General features: G+C 37.8%; 1 protein-coding gene and 1 long non-coding RNA gene across 2 annotated transcripts in view; one reads left to right on the forward strand and one right to left on the reverse strand.

Annotated features, from left to right (window-relative positions):
- Positions 1–1620: 1620 nt before the first annotated feature.
- Positions 1621–2058, reverse strand: LOC140708888 (uncharacterized). The gene is made up of 2 exons (XR_012089182.1): positions 1968–2058; positions 1621–1821 (listed from the first exon to the last, which is right to left on the reverse strand). It is a non-coding gene; the product is annotated as an uncharacterized lncRNA (long non-coding RNA).
- Positions 2059–2141: 83 nt separating this feature from the next.
- Positions 2142–18242, forward strand: part of CD2AP (CD2 associated protein) — a 151829-nt gene continuing 135728 nt past the window's right edge. The window contains exon 1 of the mRNA XM_007972322.3: positions 2142–2631. Coding sequence (XP_007970513.2) covers positions 2628–2631 — 4 coding nt within the window. The 5' untranslated portion in view covers positions 2142–2627. The remainder of the gene's footprint in view (positions 2632–18242) is intronic.

Raw genomic sequence — 18242 nt, forward strand, 5'->3', positions numbered from 1 at the left:
TCAAGTGATCCTCCTCCCTTGGCCTCCCAAATTGCTGGGATTACAAGTGTGAAGATCCCGGAATTTCTAGGACAGAAATGATTGTAAACGTTTTATCATGTTGTCAGATCATGTCACCTGACTTCTCAGAAAATATCTACCTTACCTGTGGCCTCCACTTTCAAGATCAATTGATAAAATCTTTAATCTGAATTTTCTTATATATTCTGAATATGTAGTTATATATTACATATTCTATTATATATATGCTGAAATTATATTTTCAAAGATGCCCTTATTATTAAATCTGATAGTCTTTATTCCCCATTCTGTTTTACTTAGCCTCTTTTCCATTCTATTCATTGGCCTTTCTTCTTTAAATACTAAGGATTCTAGAGATCTGGAAATTTAAAATCTCTAGAACCTTAAGGTCTCTGGGCCTTGAATTTACTACCTATGTATGTGCTTCCAATAGCTTATATTTTTGTGTCCCTTCATAAATTCTTCTTAGCCCATCACCAGCCTCATTCTTCCAAAGCATAAATGGCCTTCCTTATGGGCTGCTTGAGCCACACACATTTCTTAAAGACTCAGAGATACTCTGTTTGCATATCCACCTCTACTTCTCAGTTCTAGGACTCCTCCAGACTGAATTATTGCCTTCTCCGAGCTTCCGTTCAACTCACATCTTCTCTTCACAGCTTACTTTGCCCACAGTAATTTGTTTTCCTTTGGATTCTCCAGCATTTGATTCTCACTACCTCATACTATTAACTTTGTGTTCGTATCTCACCCCCACAGTAGAATGCAAAGTCCCTGAGAATTAGCACTGTACTGTAGCTTTTTTTTTTTTTTTTTTTTTTTTTTTTTTTTGCGCTTGGTAGGAGACAACGAACGTAATGCTGAACACATATTTGTTACCTAAAAAAGGCACATGTTCATGATGTCAATGTAATCTTGTTTAGGTGAGTATATTAAACTTTTTTCTTTTCTCCTTTTTGGCTGCTGTTTGTGAGTTTGATCATTCTTGTTATAAAATTACTACATGCAACCTTTTGAGAAGTATTAGAATTAAAAGACGGCAAAAGGAAATAGTGGTAATGGATACGTACAAGGTTACTACTACGGGCCACTGTGCTCTGCATTGCAAGATTTGTTTCAACATACTCAAGAAATTGAAGTCCAGCCAGGTTAATTTATCCAAGGTCCCACAAAAAGTAAATGGCTGTGTTGAGTTTCAAGAACCCATGTCTGTCTGGTTCCAAAGGGCAAGTCAGTTGCAGTGCTGGATGACTGAGAATTACATAATTTCTTCAAAAAGCACTAGGCACAATAGTTGGCGTTCAACAAACGCTCACACACATCTCTCCTGGAAATTGGGTCTATTTAAACAGGAGGGGGAAATAAAGCTTGCTGAAATAATTATACTTCTTCGTAACTCCCAGACTCATGTTTGACTGACTATAATAATCCTATGCCCTCCTTCACATTCACGCTAGAAAAAAAATGCTGGCAATATTTCAAATCGTGATGCCTATTTTTCTCTCGATCAAGCAACAACTCAAATTATACTTTAAAAAGAAATAAAGAAAATTAGATAAAGTTGCCTTCAGCTGACAAGAGACTAAAGGAATCCAGTAATTTATTTCTGTGAAACAGAATTTATCTGATGCCTAGGTTTCTCCCCCTCCCGACGAAGACCAAATGCTTCTGATCCGTAAGTAACTTCGCAAGGTAGACTGAGGGGCCTGGCAGCATCTGGGCCTCCCTTAAAGGTCGAAATGAAGCGCGCTCGCCCTCCTCTCCGCCTTTTCCGTTTAAGGTCCTCCAGAGGCTGCTTCGCTGCAGAAAGTAACAACGCGTCGCCGCCGCGGAAAGTGGGGCAACTTTGCCTGTTAGCAGAAACCTTTTGATCCGTCTGAAGCGACAAACCAGACCCAACGCCCGCCCAAGCTGTTCCGAGCCTCCGGGGGGAAAGCGAGCCCAACCTTCTCTGCACCGCTTCCTCATCCGCTCGCTGCACCTGGACGCGGGCGGCGCACGACCCCTGGCCGTGACGTCACCGCACCTGGCACCAGCCTGGGGGTCCGGGAGAGAGCCCTAACGCGACGGGGCGGGGTGGGGCGGGGAGAACGAGGGCGTTCTCGCGAGATTTGCCTCCTCCCGGACCCAGTTCCCCGCACCTTCTCGGCCTCTGTCTGGGTCTCCACCTTAGTCTACGGTGTCGCCTTTTTAAACTGCGGGTGCTAAGAGGCGAGGGGCGGGCTCCGAGGCTGGGCGGGCGCTCGCGGTTGGAGCCGAGGGCCTGGGCGAACCGGCGGGTTCCTCCCCACTACGGGAGTTGCCAGGGTGGGAAAACCGCGGTCTGGGCGGGCGGGGGAGGGCCCTCCCGCCGCCGTGGCTTCTGCGGAGGCCAGGGGTGAGGAGCTGTCGCCGCCTCTGCCTCTGCCTCTGCCTGGCTGGCCGCGCTGAAGGGACTGGCAGGAGAGCGCTGCGGGCGGATGGAGGCGAGTCTTCGCCCCGCCTGAGCTCAGGAGGGGCTAGCGCGGAGCGCGGGTCCCGCCTCCAGCCGCGGGAGCGGCCGCGCGAGCCACCGGAGGAGGAGGAGGAGGAGCAGACGTCGGCTTCTCCCCGCGAGAGCCCCCAGCATGGGTAAGAGACTCGGGCGCTTCCCGTCGCCCGTACGGACCTTCCAGATCCGGGGAGGCTGTGTGCCCTTTCTCGGCCTTATGGGGAGGCGACGGCGGTCAGCCCCTGAGCGGCAGCATCCCACCCTCTCCATTCTCCCCCCCGCCCCTTCTTGCCCTGCCTTCCACCTTGCTCTTCTCACGGAGAAACTGGTGGGAGAGCTCGCGGGTGCTTTCCCTCGCGCTCCCTTCTCCACCTCTTTTCCTGTTCACCAGAAAGGTGCGGAATGTGGGGCGGGGGCTCTTGGCCTCCTCTCCTAACCCCTTGCCCAGCTAAAATCGGACCTGACCTTCCCTCCCTTCCTCATCCCCTTCCTTCCCTCCCCCTCCTCGTGGAATGGGGGAGGGCGATCGAAAAACTTCATAAAGTAGCACTTTCAACTTCTTTATTTTCTGCGCGGCTTTGTATACGTTTAAGGAGAGAGAGAAATTTGTTCAAAAACTTTTTTTTTTCCCTGCTAAAACTCGCAAGGGGTGCCTTAAGGACAAGAAAGCTTGAGTATTTGTTTTACTCGGGTTCTACCTAGGCAAGTGTGTTGGCACTTAAGCATGCAGTCTGCTCCCGAGGACTGGGTTTGAACTTCAGTGTTGGATCCTTTGAGGAGCAGTTTCCTGTTTGGAGTTAGACTTCCTTGCCGGAGGAGAGAAAAATACATGTTACTTACTATGTGCTTTATAGTTTTGTTTGAAGTTGGAGAAGGCAGAATGTGTGGCAGTCTGGGTTGAAAAGGAATTTTGTTAAGTGGTGTAACAATTCTTTTGATAACGAAGTTCAGTGTGGGCTAGGCATTAACTCCCTCAATCCTTTAAAAATTAAAAGCAACTTAAAAAAGGATAGCTTAAAAAAATCAAAACACGCTCTGTCACTATAAGGCAGAGAGTGTTCTGTAAGAGTAAACCCAAGTTTGCTTTTTGTAGAGCAGATCAGGAGGACCCAATCACTTTTTGCATTTGAGTGTTGGTGCTGCTTCATATCAACAAACCATTACCGAAATGAATAATTCATGTAACTAACAAATGATTTAGAAGCAGGACGATTACAGACTACTGCTGATGTGGCACCCTCTGTCCACACTGCTTTGTGGGGGATGTTTTGAACATATTGTTTACAGACACTCGCCTAGCTATCCTCTGTTTTCTTAGACTTATCTAATTTTAAGTTCCCTCCTGCACTTCCCTCCTGCTTTCAGGTAACATTTATACTCAAAGTGCTCTTGAGCTCAAAAACAGTGAAATAAAACATTTGCTATTTGGAATTTTCAAATGAATTATTTTATAATTGATTAGTTGAGCTTGCAGGGTAATTGTGGGCGTATTCTTTTAAGCATGAAATTATAAAATCACTTTAACCGCTTTGGATTAAGATAATACTAAAGTTAAATATACAGTTCTTCTCTGTCTTAAATGGGATGCAGAATAAAATTAAACTTCTTTGGATGACCTGGGGATGCAATCTTGTTTTGCGTATAGGGCTGTTGAGCTAAATTCTAAATATTTGTTTGCATTTTGAAATTATTTAAGTACTTTTTTTTTTTTTTTTGCTTTGCTATTGGATGTGCTTGTAACTGATTGGTGTCCCCGTCATCTTTCCTTTTCTTATTTTTTTTAGAATTGTGGAAATCATGTTCAGGTTTGTGATTCTGCATAGGAGAAAAATGAGTACGCCCTTACTTAATGTGTGAAGTCGTCTCTTGAGAAAAATAATTGTGTACCAATACTTGGACATTGGAATACCTGTTTTGATTGTCCAGAGGCTTTTTCTTTGTGATTTATTTGTTGTGTTCTGTTTAGCTGAGTTTTCGTATAGACTTGGATATCAATGTTGGTATACTCTCGACTACTTAGAATGTGTTTTGAGGGTATATTACTTAGGGCATTTGTGGTGAAGTTTTTGTAAAGTGTTTGTGAAACATTTCCATATCAGTGTATTCTTTAAGTTTATTGGTCATGTAATAATAAAATTCTCAAGTTCACTTAAAGGGAGTTTGCTCTTTAATATAAATTTCATTTATTTGGTTTTATCAGCCATCCTTTTTCCTTACGATTTTAAATGCAGCCTAAAATATTTACATGATATTTTATCTAATTTGTCACAACATGAAAAAATATTAAATTTTTTGGTGTATGATAACTTGGATGCCTATTAAGTGGTGGTTCTTATGCTTAGGTGGTACAGCTAGAGAGTGGAAAGCATGGGCTCTGGACGGAGACTACTTGAGGTCAAATTCTCTTCTGCCTACTAGCTGTGTGACTGAGCGCATCACTTCTCTGTGCTTCAGTTTCTTAATCTATAAATGGAATAAAATATCAACCTCATAGGTGGTTAGGAGGATTGAGTGAGTTACTACTTGTAAAGTGCTTAGAACATTGCCAGTGCTGGTGGTTATTTTCATTTTCAAATGATTTCCCTAATTCTTGTACCAACTTGGAAAAAAAAATCCTCAATTTTTAACCTTTGTTAGAAGTAGGATATTTTCTTTAAATAAAGGACCAGTGGGATGAGATGATATTGCACTAATGCAGAAATTGAATTTTATGTGACATAACCTTACAGAAATCATGTAGATACTTTTTTCAATGTTGGAGGTACTGTGCCAAAGTCCATTATTGGTAAGAACTTCAGTTGCTTAGGAAAAACTCTTAAGTGGGATGACTACTAGTAGACTTATTTGAATTTTATGTTAAAGTAATGTTTTTAGTGTCTACCTTTGTTAAATGTGGTAAAGTGCCTGTTGAGAAATTTGAGGTATTAGGGAAGAGCTCTAGGGAGACAGATAGGCAATGCTTATTTTTCTCATTCCAAAAATACAGATTGGCATTTTGAAGCAGAATTAGGCAGAAAGCAAATGGCACAAAGTGTCAGTGTTTCTAGAGCCCGAAAAAGGAATATTTGTGAATTTTTATTTTTGAAAGATTAAGCAGATTTCTAAGGGCAGAATTTCTCTTTAATGATTTTAGATAAGGTGGTGAACTTTTTAGTTTATTTTATAAGCTCATGTATATAAAACATATCAGTCATGTCCCCCCCCTCCCCCGATGGAGTCTTGCTCTGTTGCTCAGGCTGGAGTGCAGTGGTGTGATCTCAGCTCACTGCAACCTCCGCCTCTTGGGTTCAAGTGATTCTCCTGTCTCAGCATCTCGAGTAGCTGGATTACAGGTGTGTGCCACCACGCCCACCTAATTTTTGCATTTTTAGTAGAGACAGGGTTTCACCATGTTGGTCAGGCTGGTCTTGAACACCTAACCTCAGGTGATCCGCCCGCCTCAGTCTCCCAAAGTGCTGGGATTATAAGCATGAGCCACTGTGCCTGGCCTCGTGGTGGTTTTAATAGACAAATTTTGCAATTGGTTTAGATGATATATGCACTTCTATAATAGAGTGATTTCTTTATGTTACTTTGTTGTACTGTTTGGAGAAAATATTTTAAAATTTTTTATTTTTATGTTATTTATTTACTTATTTTTAGAGACAGGATCTTGCTCTGTTACCCAGGCTGGAGTTCAGTGGCGTGATCATAGCTCACTGCAACCTCAAACTCATGCCTCTGCTTCCCAGGTAGCCAGGGCTACAGGTGCGCACCACCAACTCTGGCCTAGTTTTAAAGTTTTTTGTAGATACGGGCTCTCCCTATCTTGCCCAGGCTAGTCTCAAACTCTTGGCCTCAAGCAATTCACCTGCTTTGGCCTCCCAAAGTGCTGGGATTACAGCCGAACCACTGTACCTGGCCTGGATAAAATCTTGATTCGTACAGATAAGTAGTTGCAAATGGAAATTGCCTGCTAATGGTTCACCTTTCTGTATCAGGATTTACTTCAATTAAACTACTCCAGAGCATGAAAAAAGAATATTAGGAAATTTTTGTTTCAAAGTTGAATCACTGGCAAATGTAGTAATTCTTTTCCTTATTTAAGTACTCATCAGATTTTTTTTTGAGGTTTCAAAATTTGAGTAGTTTAAATTTTGTAAAATCACATTAGGGCTGAAAATTCACATTTATAATATTTCATAGTTTCCTGTAGAAATGAGCTGGAAGTTTGCTTTGTACATTTTTTTTTTTTTTTTTTTTTTTTTGTGAGGTAGAGTCTTGCTCTGTCGCCCAGGCTGGAGTGCAGTGGCGCGATCTTGGCTCACTGCTACCTCTGCCTCCCGGGTTCAAGCAAGTCTGCCTCAGCTTCCCGAGTAGCTGGGACTAGAGGCATGTACCACCACGCCTGGTTAATTTTTTGTGTTTTTAGTAGAGATGGGTTTCACTGTGTCGGCCAGCATGGTCTGGATCTCCTGACCTCGTGATCTGCCCGCCTCAGCCTCCCAAAGTACTGGGATTATAGGTGTGAGCCACCATGCCCAGCGTGTACCTTTCTGATTGAGGGATTTGCAAACTAAAATGACATCATATTAACTAAAATCTAATTTTTAAGACATTTAAAATAAATAGTTATAAAACCCAAAGTGCTACATTTTTGTTTATTCATAATCCAGATCTGTCAGAGAATCCTCCTCTGTCAGAGATTATCATTCCCTGTTGTTAAATATATTTTGAATGATAAAAATGCTTACTTCAATGTATATAAGAAATTATCATTGTGTCAAGGGCTTGCAGCTAGGTAGAGAAAAAAGTATAATGATTTTTCATTTGGGTGAGAATTGGGTGGAGCTGCAGACCTGTTTCTTAGGTAAACTGATGAAACAAGTTGTGAAAGATCTGAAAGGTTTCAGATTTTACATTCAGAAAAGAAAGAGCAAATAAAAACTAGTAAGATGTGATTGAAATTTAGGTAAATTGGGTAATGGTTATGATGGAGCTGTTACTGCTTAGTTGTACATGCGCTATCTGACTGCTATTCAGATGTAACACAAGCAGGATTTAGGGACCAAGTTATCTCAGCAGTCAGGCAGTAAGTCTTTCTAGATGGGGGAGGGGACAGAGCACTAGTTGGGGAAGTCTGGATGGAAGTCTATATGTGCCTACAGTCAGCTTGTCAGCATCAGGGATATGTTTGGCAAAGTGCAGTGTGTACATGTGTGTTTGGGAGTGGAATGGTGGCTGGTACCAGATGCTAGGTAGAGATTCAGACTGGCATCCTGGGGGAAAAGGGAGGAAATGGGGTCTGGCAGTAGGCCTTGAAAACCTAATCACAGGGAAACAAAATGAGACAGGGTCTGGATTTCTTATTGGAGAAGTACAAGGTGGGTATTTGTAGGAACAAAAGTGAGCTTAGTTATTGGAATTACTTAGGATGAACCAAGAGGTAATACAAGACAGTGATCCCCTAAGCTTATATATTTTCTGTCCTGGGACTACATTAGTAGTCTACATTAGTAGCTGAATCCGTAAGTATGGTACTAATGGTCCAGAATTATTGGGGTGAAATGGGATCCTCTCTCAAATGCTGGAGGATATTGCCTGGGTATAGATTGCCACCCCCTCTGTTTATTTGGTCCCAGGGATTTGATGTGCCTGCTTTTTTTTTTTTTTTTTTTTGCTCTCTCTTTTTCATCTAGGTTCCTTTTCCTTTCATACCCAATGTGAAGCAGATTACAAAACCTCAGCATATCTTTCTGTTTCAGAAACAAGTACACAATCCTTTAGGGTGTTAAGCAGTTATAACTGTAAATATAATAATAAATGGCCACATAAGGCACAAAAAACTTGAAAGTATTAGTAATTATGAGTCTCTTGGTTTCACTGAAATGGTGGTTGGCTATTAGAAAGACCTTTTCTGTTGTTGCTTTTTAAATTTTGTTTTGATAGTGTGTACCTGTCTTTGGCAATACTCCCTCACACTCCTCCCTGCTTTTTTTTTTTTTTTTTTTTGGCTTACGTTTGGTAGATATTTAGACAGTAGCTCACAGTAGAGACATTTATTATGTCTCTTAAACAGATAAAATTTTACTAGGACTTCACTAACCCGAGACTATGCTGTACTCATTTTTGAATCATAACCTTGGTTTTAACCACAAATGAAGTAGGCATTTTCCTTCTGGGCTCCTAAATGTTTTCTTCTTTGGACTAAACTTGATATTACCTCTTTTTTTTTTTTTTTTTTTTTGTTATGTTTTGGTTTTTGTTTCTGAAGGTCTCAGGTTCCTAGATGTTCTACACTCTTCCTGACCGTTTTCATTGAACCCTATTTGATTTACTGAAAGCATATTTACTAATTGTTTGCACTTAAAGGTGCTTTTACCCTAGAAGAAACACTGCTTTTAAAAAAATTCACTATTCTAAATTGATAATGGCTTAAGATGTTGTTCCAGTGTCAGGTATTGTTACGGATTTTTTCTTTCCTAGAACCTGTCCTTTCCAGTGGCTCCAGTAGACTTGTATTTTATAATCTTTCAAATACTATGTAGCTGGTTAAACTTCCCATCATGATCTTGTTCAGTTTCTCAACTCATGTGCAAAACAGAGATGACTAGCATGGGAGCCTGGATTCCAGTATCTGTTTTAGTCCCTTATTAGTGCCACTTAGGTTAGGTTCTTTTTGATGATTCAGTGTCTGGATAATTCCAAGGGTGTGACTGTGTAATCATTAGGGGTTTCTAGTAGAATGCAATCATGAGCCCCTTAGGAACGTTTTGGTCAATAATAAACCACGTATTGGGTGGTGGTCCCCTAAGATTATAATGAAGCTGAAAAATTCCTCTTCTCTAGTGAGTTGTAGCCATCCACTATAGTAGTGCAACACATTACTCACTGTGTTTGTGATGATGCTGGTGTCAACAAACCCGCACTACCAGTTGTATAAAAGTATAGCACATACATACATTTATATATGGTACATATATTGACAATAAATGGCTATGTTACTGGCTTATATATTTACTATACTATGTTTTTTAATTGTTATTTTAGAGAATACATCTTCTACTTATTAAAAGAAGTTAACTGTAAAACATCCTCAGGCAGGTCCTTCAGGGGGTATTCCAGAAAAAGGCATTGTTATTGTAGGTGATGACAGTGCTATGCACGTTTTTTACCAGTGAGATGAAACATGGAGGCGGAAGACAGTGATATTGATGATCCTGATCTTTGCAGGCCTAGGCTAATGTGTGTTTGTGTCTTATAACAAAAAAGATTAAAACGGAAAGAATTTTTAAATGGAAAAAAGCTTGTGGAATATGGATATAAAGAAAGAAAATATTTTTGTACAACTATACAATGTGTTGGTGTTGTAAATATTATTACAAAAAAGTAAGAAAGTTTATAAAGTAAAAAAGTTACAGTAAGCTAAGGTTAATTTTGAAAGAAAATTAGAAAGAAAAATAAAAAAATGTAGTTAGCTTTAGTGTATAGTGTTTATAAAATCTGTAGTAGTGTATGCTAATGTCGTAGGCCTTCACATTTGCTCACCAATCACTGACTCACCCAGTGCCACTTCCAGTCCTGTAATCTCTATTCATGGTAGGTACACCCTATGTAGGTGTACCATTTTTATTACTTATACTGTATTTTTACTATACCTTTTTATGTTTAAATATACAGATACTTACCATTGTGTTACAGTTGCCTACAGTATTGAGTACAATAGCATGCTAGGTTTGTACCCTAGGAGCAATAGGCTATCCCCTATAGCTTAGGCGGGTAGTGGGCTGTACTGTACCATCTAGGTTTAAGTACACTCTGTGATGTTCGCACATGGACCAAATCGCCTTATGACACATTTCCCAGGATGCATCCCCTTTGTTAAGTGATGCATAACTTCACTTTTAAGTGTGGTGATAGTTACAGTTAACACCAATATTAAGAAAAAGGGCCTGTCACAAGGACACATCATCAAGCAAAGAAGCTGCTGATGAGAGATTAATCAAGAAGTATTTTCCTTAATGTGAGGAATGTGATTAATGTCATGTTAAATGCTTGGGGATTTAGGATAAATAAAAGTTTTGGTGCCTTAAGTAGTTTACAAGTATTAAGGATTGGGCATATTATTAGAATCACATGTTTTTTTTTTAAACTTCTCACAACCCCTGGGTTCTGACATAAATGCTTCTGCCTCTCCCTCCCTCCAGTTTTTGATGAATGTCATGAATGTGTTGGGATGGCTTATGTGATAGGAGTAAGACAACATAATAACAATGAAGGTTAATATGTGAATCTATTAGACAAATAAATGAGAGTATAGGGTCAATGTCAGAAATGTTAAAATGTAATAGGAGAAGTATATGGAATATTAGAATATAGACTCCTGCACTGAAGGAAATGGGATTTGTTCATCGCTCATTAGTTTGACCAGTGATGATATACTGAGTACTGGCAGTAGCTAAGGTATTTTTTCCTCCACTTCTGGCAAAGAATCTTTAGAATGAAGCAAGCCTTCTCTTGAGCTGATCCTTTGAGATGTGTACTTTTACCTGAAATATTAAAACTGTCTTATCCTTCTTACTGTCCTGTCAGTGTTCCCAGTACTGAAGAGGCTGGGTATTTACCTAACATCTAGATTGACTTTAAAAGTGTCATTCCTGGAGTATTTATCACGATTATTGTAATAATCAAGTGCCAAAGTTTTTTGGATTGTAAATGTAGAAGTTCATATACTGTATTTGTAAAATTGAGACCGCATAGTCTTGGTTAGAGTGTTTTTAGGGGACATTTAAAGTTGGTCTTTCAAATGTGTATACTGTTCTCTAGGGGTTTTCTCATTCTTTGTGTTAGAAACAACTTTCGGTTTATTTAGAAGTATGTTCTCCTAAGATCCAAGTTTTGCCTTAAACTTTAATTAAAATTCCTGTTGTGCTGTAGCAGGTTGCAGTCTGGTGAGTATTTTGCCTGACTGTTTTGGTGTGTGTTTGGGCATTTGTGCACAACCATTTAAGAGGAATTCATTTTTACTTACCTGCTAATTTGGCCGTTCTTATCAAACACATTTTAGGAAGCAGATCAAAACAATTTGTTTAATGATGAAGATAAATTTGTTAAATTTTCAGAATGAGTGTCAAATGGAAATAAACGGCTGTATTTCAAATCTCAATGTAACCCTTTTTCTCACAAATTATTCTAAATTCCTAGATTATATGCTACAAAATGCAGTTGAACTTATGCTTAGAACTTCATAGTTTAAAACTTAAATAAAAACTTCTTTGTTATTCTCTTAGTGTGTAAATGACCTTTCTTGATCTGAGCTCATTGATGCTGGAGACTATCACTTATTTTAGTGTATTTACAAAATTTAACACTTGTATTGACTGGCAGAAAATTGGGAGCCTGCTATGTATCCACTAAGTCTGATTCAATAATACTTTAATTTGGAGTAATTGGGTAGAGAGGGCCAGCCTAACAAATGATACAAAATTTAAATATATTGAAATATGCCCACTTAAAACAGACTAATAGGATGTTGCCTAATGAAATTACTGTTTCAAGATCATGGATGAGATCTAACATTTTTTTAGAAATAAACTCTTTAATCCTTTCTGTATGGCTCAGTGAAGCTCTTAAATCCCTTTAATAGAGAATCAGTAATCAGGGATGTTAAGAATCTTGTCAGGTGAGTCTGCTGATTGCCTACTCCGTGCATATAAATAAAGGGAAAGTTTGGCAGAGAGAGACATTTCTGTATGAGTCTCCAATTTAACTTGTTAAACACATTTAGGCATAAAGGCTTAATTTTTAGTTTAAAGAGTTCATTCAAAATAACTTAATGTTTGAACTATAAAATGATAAAATCTTTAAGGTAGGTGTTGTGAAGCAAGTATACATATATATTCTTTGAGACATACTGGGTTAAGTTACATATATGTAATTTTAAATTTTCTAGTAGCCACACTTAAAAAGGAACAGATGAAATTAATTTTAATAATATTTTGAATGTATGTTGGGTTAAAGAAAGTACATTATTTCATAATGTATTCAGTATAAAAAGTTATTAATGAGATAGCTTACCTTTTTTCTTATATATGGAAGAAATCTTGAAATCTGATGTATATTTTACATTTATATAACATTTCAGTTTGGACTAGCCACGTTTCAAGTGCTCGATATTTTTTGATTATGAGAATTTACTGAGGCAGGAGGATTGCTTGAGACCAGAGGTTTGAGACCAGCATGGGCAACAAAGCAAGACTCCATCTCTACAAAAAAAAAAAAGAGATAGCCGGGTGTGGTGGCATGCACCTGTAGTCCCAGCTAGTTGGGAGGCTGAGGTGGGAGCATTACTTGAGCCTGGAAGTTTGAGGCTACAGTGAGCCATGGTTGTGCCATTGCACTCCAGCCTATGCAACTGAGTGAGACTTTGTTTCTTAAAAAATAATGAAGAGTTTAGATTTTTGTTTTCTGTATGTGTTTATTTTGGGTGGATACTTGGAACCATGGAGAGACTCAAATGATTACTTCTGAATTTTTAATGATTCTTATTGCTATTGTTCTTACAGGTTCTTGTAGTTGTCTATATAACTTAATTATGTTTTAAAAATCTTTAGTTTGGTCCTCAGGTAGTGAGTTATCTCGATTGTTTAGTCAGCTACAGATTGAACTTCTTTTTTCTACTCTTCCCTGCTTTTCATTACTGCACTCAACTAGTTTTTTTTTTTTTTTTTGAGACTAAGTCTTGCTCTTGTTCCCTAGGCTGGAGTGCAATGGCATGATCTCGGCTCACTGCAACCTCCGCCTCCTGGGTTCAAGCGATTCTCTTGCCTCAGCCTCCTGAATAGCTGGGATTACAGGCACCTGCCACCATGCCCGGCTAATTTTTGTATTTTTTTTTTTTCAGTAGAGATGGGGTTTCACCAGGTTGGCCAGGCTGGTTTCGAACTCCTAACCTCAGGTGATCCGTCCGCCTCGGCCTTCCAAAGTGCTGGGATTACAGGCGTGAGCCACCGTGCCCGGCTGCACTCGACTAGTTTTTTAAAAAATAGAAGTCTGTTTGGAAACTGAGGGAAATTCTTATATAGCAACTTCCTATTTTTTGGTAATTTTAAAATTCATTTTTAGTTGATACTTAATTATTAATGTTTAGGGAATTCTTACTATGCTAGGCTGAATGTACGGAGCATTCAGTTCCCCACAAGAACATGAGGTAAAATATTAGTCTTCCCATTCTTCAGGTTCAGGAAATGAGGTTAGAGGGATTGTTACTTGTCCAAGTCAGAGATAAGATGTGGAGGAGACAGAGTCAAACTTTCATTGGTCTGATTTTAAAACTCGTTCTCTTAATTATATCTTAAAATATTTTGAGAAGGAAGATTGTTGAGTTAAACAAAGCAAGTAATATGAATTGAAATGACTCGTAGTGTGGTTTAAAAAATGAAGAAATTTAAATATTTATCATCTAAAAACTGTAGGTTGGTATTCGTTTGTTTGAGTAACTATTTTCTCTAAAGAGACTTTTTTTTTGTTTGTTTTTTTAAGGAACAGGGTCTTGCTCTGTCGCCTAGGCTGGAGTGTGGAGTGGTACTATCATAGTTCACTGCAACCTTGACCTCCTGGAGTGAAGTGATCCTTCCACCTTAGTCTCCTGAGTAGCTGGGACTAAGGCATGTGCCATCACGATGCCTGGCTAATTAAAAACAAAACAAAAACTGTAGATATAGGGTTGCCATATTGCCCAGGCTGGTCTTGAACTCTCGGGCTTCAAGCAGTCCTCTTACTTGGGCCTCCCTAAGTGCTGGGATTGCAGGCATGAGCCACCATGCCTGGCCTCTTAAGAGACTTTTGACAAATTTTAACTGTGACACATTGGTCTTTTACTTACATACCCAAAAGTTTTCCTAGGGTTGTTTTTTGCTGAGTTCTATAAAACTTTATGATGGCAATTCATATGGTATTTTTTTTTTGATCTGACTTGAAACATGCTTAAAAATAATTTCTAGTGTTTTTTTGAAGTTAATAGTGGGAATAAAGATGAGGAATGAGAATATTTAATTGAATTTTCCAACTTGTTTGCTCTTTAGATTTTTGTATGTTTTTTGTTTTTAAGATTTATTATTTTAGGACAAGTCATTAATCACATGTACATGGTACTTTCTTTGTTTTTAGAATTGTCTCAAGTAATCAGTCTTCGAGATAAAAATCTTTTTTGTTTTTTAAACTTTAAGGTTTTTTTTGTGGATATCTGTCACTTATTCTAATTTAGTAACATTAGGAAGAATATAATACTGTGTAAAAATTTCCTTGTATCAAATTTCCTTCTCTTTTTCTCTTTGGATATGTGCTAAGAGTGTATTGTACTATGCAAACCTTTGTATGCTATTTGAAGTACAGAGAGGAAGGGTGGGTTTTGTGTGCAATTTGTTCACTATCTTAAGAATGACTAGATTTACTTATCTCTGTTGAAAGACATGTAAGAAATGCTGCTTATCAGTTCCGTATTTAACAAGCGTGAGAAAATACATGATGGAATTTCTAATATGTAATTAAAAGGACTTTAGGATGATATTGTCATTTTTATTAGTAGTATTTTGACTAATGGATCTGGTACCTAACTTTAGAGGACTTAAATAAAGAAATGTTATTAATGACATTGAGAAATGCTAATCAGTTTTGCATTTCTCTATTTATGGTAAAGAATAAATATTTAGTTCTGGGAATAATTTATGGTAAAGTCTTTTGGTTTGTGGTAAGAAATACTTAGCCCTGGGAATAAAAAGTAAATACATATATTTCTTTCTTCCTGATACATGTGTGCCTGGGTGTGAGTGTGTGTGTGTAATATATATAAAATCAGGAAATAAGAGGTGGAACCGTTATTTTCATCATATTACTACTACTTTGAGAGTAAAGCTTGTAATTATTTTTTTACCTCATACTGAAATATATTTTTGTGTAATTTTTTATATTTTGTCATCTGCTGTAATAAAGGTTAATACTCAATAGTATACTATGATCAGTGGTATAATATAGGTAAGGTTAATTTGACAGACTCTGTTAGATGCCATTGTGATATTTATCTGTATTGTGTTGACAAGAATTAAAAGTAGTCAATGCCCATACAACTTATGCCTATTTGGAATTTGTGTAAGTTGTTTATTTTTTTGAAGTGATTTTTTATTATCAAAATAATGCATATTTATTAACGCAGACTAGTAGAAAATCTTTTATAATATTGCCACCAATATTTTTGCAAGTAATAATTTAAAAAAATTATGGATTTTAAGATTTTTAAGCTTGATTTTCAGATATCCTTTTTGTTTAAATACTGATTTTTTTTTTTTAAAGTTATTAACAGCTAGTAAATCCATTTAAAAAATGCCTAACCAGCACCCACAAGCAGAACCAACTTAAGCCAAACTTTTTTTTTAGGTAAGGATTAAGTTCTTAGAGTTTGCTCTACTTCATTTTAAGTAATGTACTTTACTTTCTTTTACCTGCTTTCAGTTGAGATTTCCTTTTTTTGGTTCTTATAAATGCTTTTAATTCATTTTCTTGTTTGTTGCAAGTATTTACTGCCTGTTTCCAGTTTAGTTACTTTGAAGCTTTGACCATTTTACTTTAAGTTTAGAAATTTCTCCTCTCTACACAGTTTTGTTACGAATTTCTATCATAATTCCTTCAAGCTGTTATGACAAAATACCTTAGACTACGTAATTTATGAACAACAGAAATATATTGCTCACAGGCTGGAAAGTCCAGGATCTAGGCACTGGCAAATTTGGTGTCTAGTGAGGAGAGTTCAAAGATGGTGCCTTCTTGGTACATGGAAGGCTGGGCTTGGTGGCTCACACCTGTAATCTTTTTTTTTTTTTTTTTTTTTTTTGAGTCAGGGTCTTGCTCTGTTGCCCAGGCTGGAGTGCAAATGTGTGATTGTGGCTCACTGCAACCTCGAACTCCTGGGTTCGAGGGATCCTCCCCCGTTAGGCTCCCAAGTAGCTAGGACTATAGGTGCTGCCCCACACACGTATTTTTGTTTTTTGTAGAGATAGCATCTTGCTATGTTACCCAGTCTGGCCTTGACGTCCTGGCCGCAAGTTACTATTGTTCTAATGAATGTAAGGTCTGTAGAGATATTCCTGATATTAGTAATTTGGGCCTTCTGTTTTTTCCTCTTGGTCATTCTAGAGATTTATTGATTTTATTGATGCTTTCAAATAACAGTTTTTGGTTGCGTTATTTTTTCTCCATTTTTCTGTTTGAGCGTTTTATATGATTCCATTTTAGGTTCTCTTTTAACATTCAGTTATACTTAATTTTTATTTTTAGTGCTTGCCCTGGAGTTTGCAATATACATTTATAAGTAGTGTTAAATTCAGCTTTAAGTAACACTGCAACACTTAATGTGTAGTGCCGGTACCATAGAGTATTCTTATTCCGCTTGTCCCTTATGACATTAATTAATTTCACCTGTTCGTATGCTATAATCATGCAATACATTGTTACTATTACGACTTTTAAGCCGTTATCTTTTAGATCGATTAAGAATAAAAAAATTATTTTGTTTTATCTTCATTTATTCCTTCTATGCTCCTTCTTCATATTGATTTGAGTTTCTGACCTGTGTAATTTTCGTTTTCTCTGAAGAACTTCTTTTAACATTTCTTCCGTGGCAGGTCTGCTGGCAGTGAATTCTTGTTTTTGTTTGAAAAAGTCTTTATTTCTCTTTCCCTTTGAAGGATAGTTTTACTTGATACAGATTTCTAGGTTGGTGTTTTTTTTTTTTCTCCCAATGCTTTAAATATTTTATTCCATGCTTTCTTGCCTTCATGTTTTCTGATGAGAAGCCTGCTGTAATTCTTATCCTTGTACCTCAATAGATAAGGTGATATTTTGTGATGGCTTCTTTCAAGATTTTCTCTGCCTTTGATTTTCTTCCATTGAATGCGATACATCTAGGTGTAGATTTTTTTTGTTTGTATCCTAATTTTGTTCTCTTAGTTTTCCTGATGTGTGGTTTGGTGTACCTTATTATTTTTGGAAAATTCTCAGCCATTATTAGTTCATATATTTCTTCTGCTCTATTTCCCATCTTCTTCTGGAATTCCAATTATGTGTGTTTGTACCTCTTGAAGTTTTTCACAGTTGTTGGATATTCTGTCCTGGGATTTTTTTGTTTTTTATAATTCTTTTTCTCTTTGCATTTCAGTTTGAAAAATTTCTTTTGACCTCTCTTCAAGCTTACTGATTCTTTCCTTGACTATGTATAGTCTACTGATGAATGTGTCAGTGTTATCGATTATTTGTTGTATTGTTTTTGATTTCCAGCTTTTCCTTCTGTTTCTTTTCTAGAGATTCTATGTGCTTACCATATCCATTTTTTCTTGCATGTTGTTTGCTTTTTATATCATCACCCTTAGCATATTAATCATAGTTATTTTAAATTTCCTGCCAGATAACTAAAAAATAATGTGTTATATCTGAGTCTGGTTCAGATGCTTGCTTTGTCTCTTTAGACTTGCTTTTTCTTGCCTTCTTAGCATGACTTGAAATTTTTTGAAGCTTGGATATGTCCTATTAGGTAATAGGAACTGCGGTAGTTAAATCGTTAGTGTGAGGCTTTATATTTATCTGCCTAGGTGTTGGATTGTGTTTAATGTTTGCTCTAGCTGTAGGTGCCAGAGGGTTCACATTCCTGTAGCGTCTTTGTTTCTGTCTTCCTTGCTTTCTTTGGGTTTCCCTTAGAACTCTTTCTCAGATAGAATCTGCATCT

Source organism: Chlorocebus sabaeus, chromosome 17 (genome assembly GCF_047675955.1).
Source record: "Chlorocebus sabaeus isolate Y175 chromosome 17, mChlSab1.0.hap1, whole genome shotgun sequence".
Classification (NCBI taxonomy): Eukaryota; Metazoa; Chordata; class Mammalia; order Primates; family Cercopithecidae; genus Chlorocebus; species Chlorocebus sabaeus.